Source organism: Ostreococcus tauri (genome assembly GCF_000214015.3).
Source record: "Ostreococcus tauri WGS project CAID00000000 data, contig chromosome 09, whole genome shotgun sequence".
In the NCBI taxonomy this organism is placed as follows: domain Eukaryota; kingdom Viridiplantae; phylum Chlorophyta; class Mamiellophyceae; order Mamiellales; family Bathycoccaceae; genus Ostreococcus; species Ostreococcus tauri.
This window is the reverse complement of record NC_014434.2, coordinates 205,290-206,014: the sequence shown is the minus strand read 5'-3', so window position 1 is coordinate 206,014 and position 725 is coordinate 205,290. Positions and strand designations below refer to the sequence as shown.

The window sequence follows — 725 nt, the reverse complement described above, 5'->3', positions numbered from 1 at the left end:
TCAAATGATTGCTCAACTATCTTATGAGCTTCACGGTATGCATCTTTGTCTTGCATACTAACCAATGCAAGGGCCGTATGGCAAGAGAATTCGACTGACAGTGCCGTACAGACCAAATTATCCTCCTTCGTTCGTGTACAATATTTACGAGACGTGGTCCGAAAGAAGTCCAAGGTGTCCTTATATTTGCAAAGGACGCATTTTACGTTACCACACTGTTCAATGTCCTGTGGCGGTCGTGGTAGTGCCATTCGAAGCAGTCTCGAGAAGATTGATGCACACACTGCAGTGTCAACATCTCCAGTGGCTTTGTTTTCAGTAAGTGCATTCGCCACACTATCTATTAACTCATACTGTAGTCGGTGCTTTACATCCACTGGTAAGGCCGAATCAGTCCAAAATCGATACTCTTCTATTACTGATTCCAATAACTGCACACAGTGGCCATGACAACGCAGCAGTCTTGGGACCAACGGCAGCGCAGAGTCTTTTTCAGTGTCTGTCATATCAGTATAAAGCTCAAGTAATAGTTCGAATGGCATTTTACTCGTTCCGTAGTGTTTCGAATGCTGTATCAAAACATTGATTGCGTCCGCTCGCTTGTTTGAAAGCCACAAAAAGCTGAAAAAGCTTCTGATTCGGCCATCTCTTTCACCACAGTCGATTGCTCTGCGTGCCTCTGCGCCATCAAGGCGCTCGCAGCAGCGTACGTTCAGAGCGTACAA

General features: G+C 45.7%; 1 protein-coding gene across 1 annotated transcript; it reads right to left on the bottom strand.

Annotated features, from left to right (window-relative positions):
* Positions 1-725, bottom strand: OT_ostta09g01350 (unnamed product; the record flags this gene model as incomplete). The annotated part of the gene is made up of 1 exon (XM_003081078.2): positions 1-725. A coding segment is annotated over one exon (725 nt), but the record flags the coding sequence as incomplete, so codon positions are not given.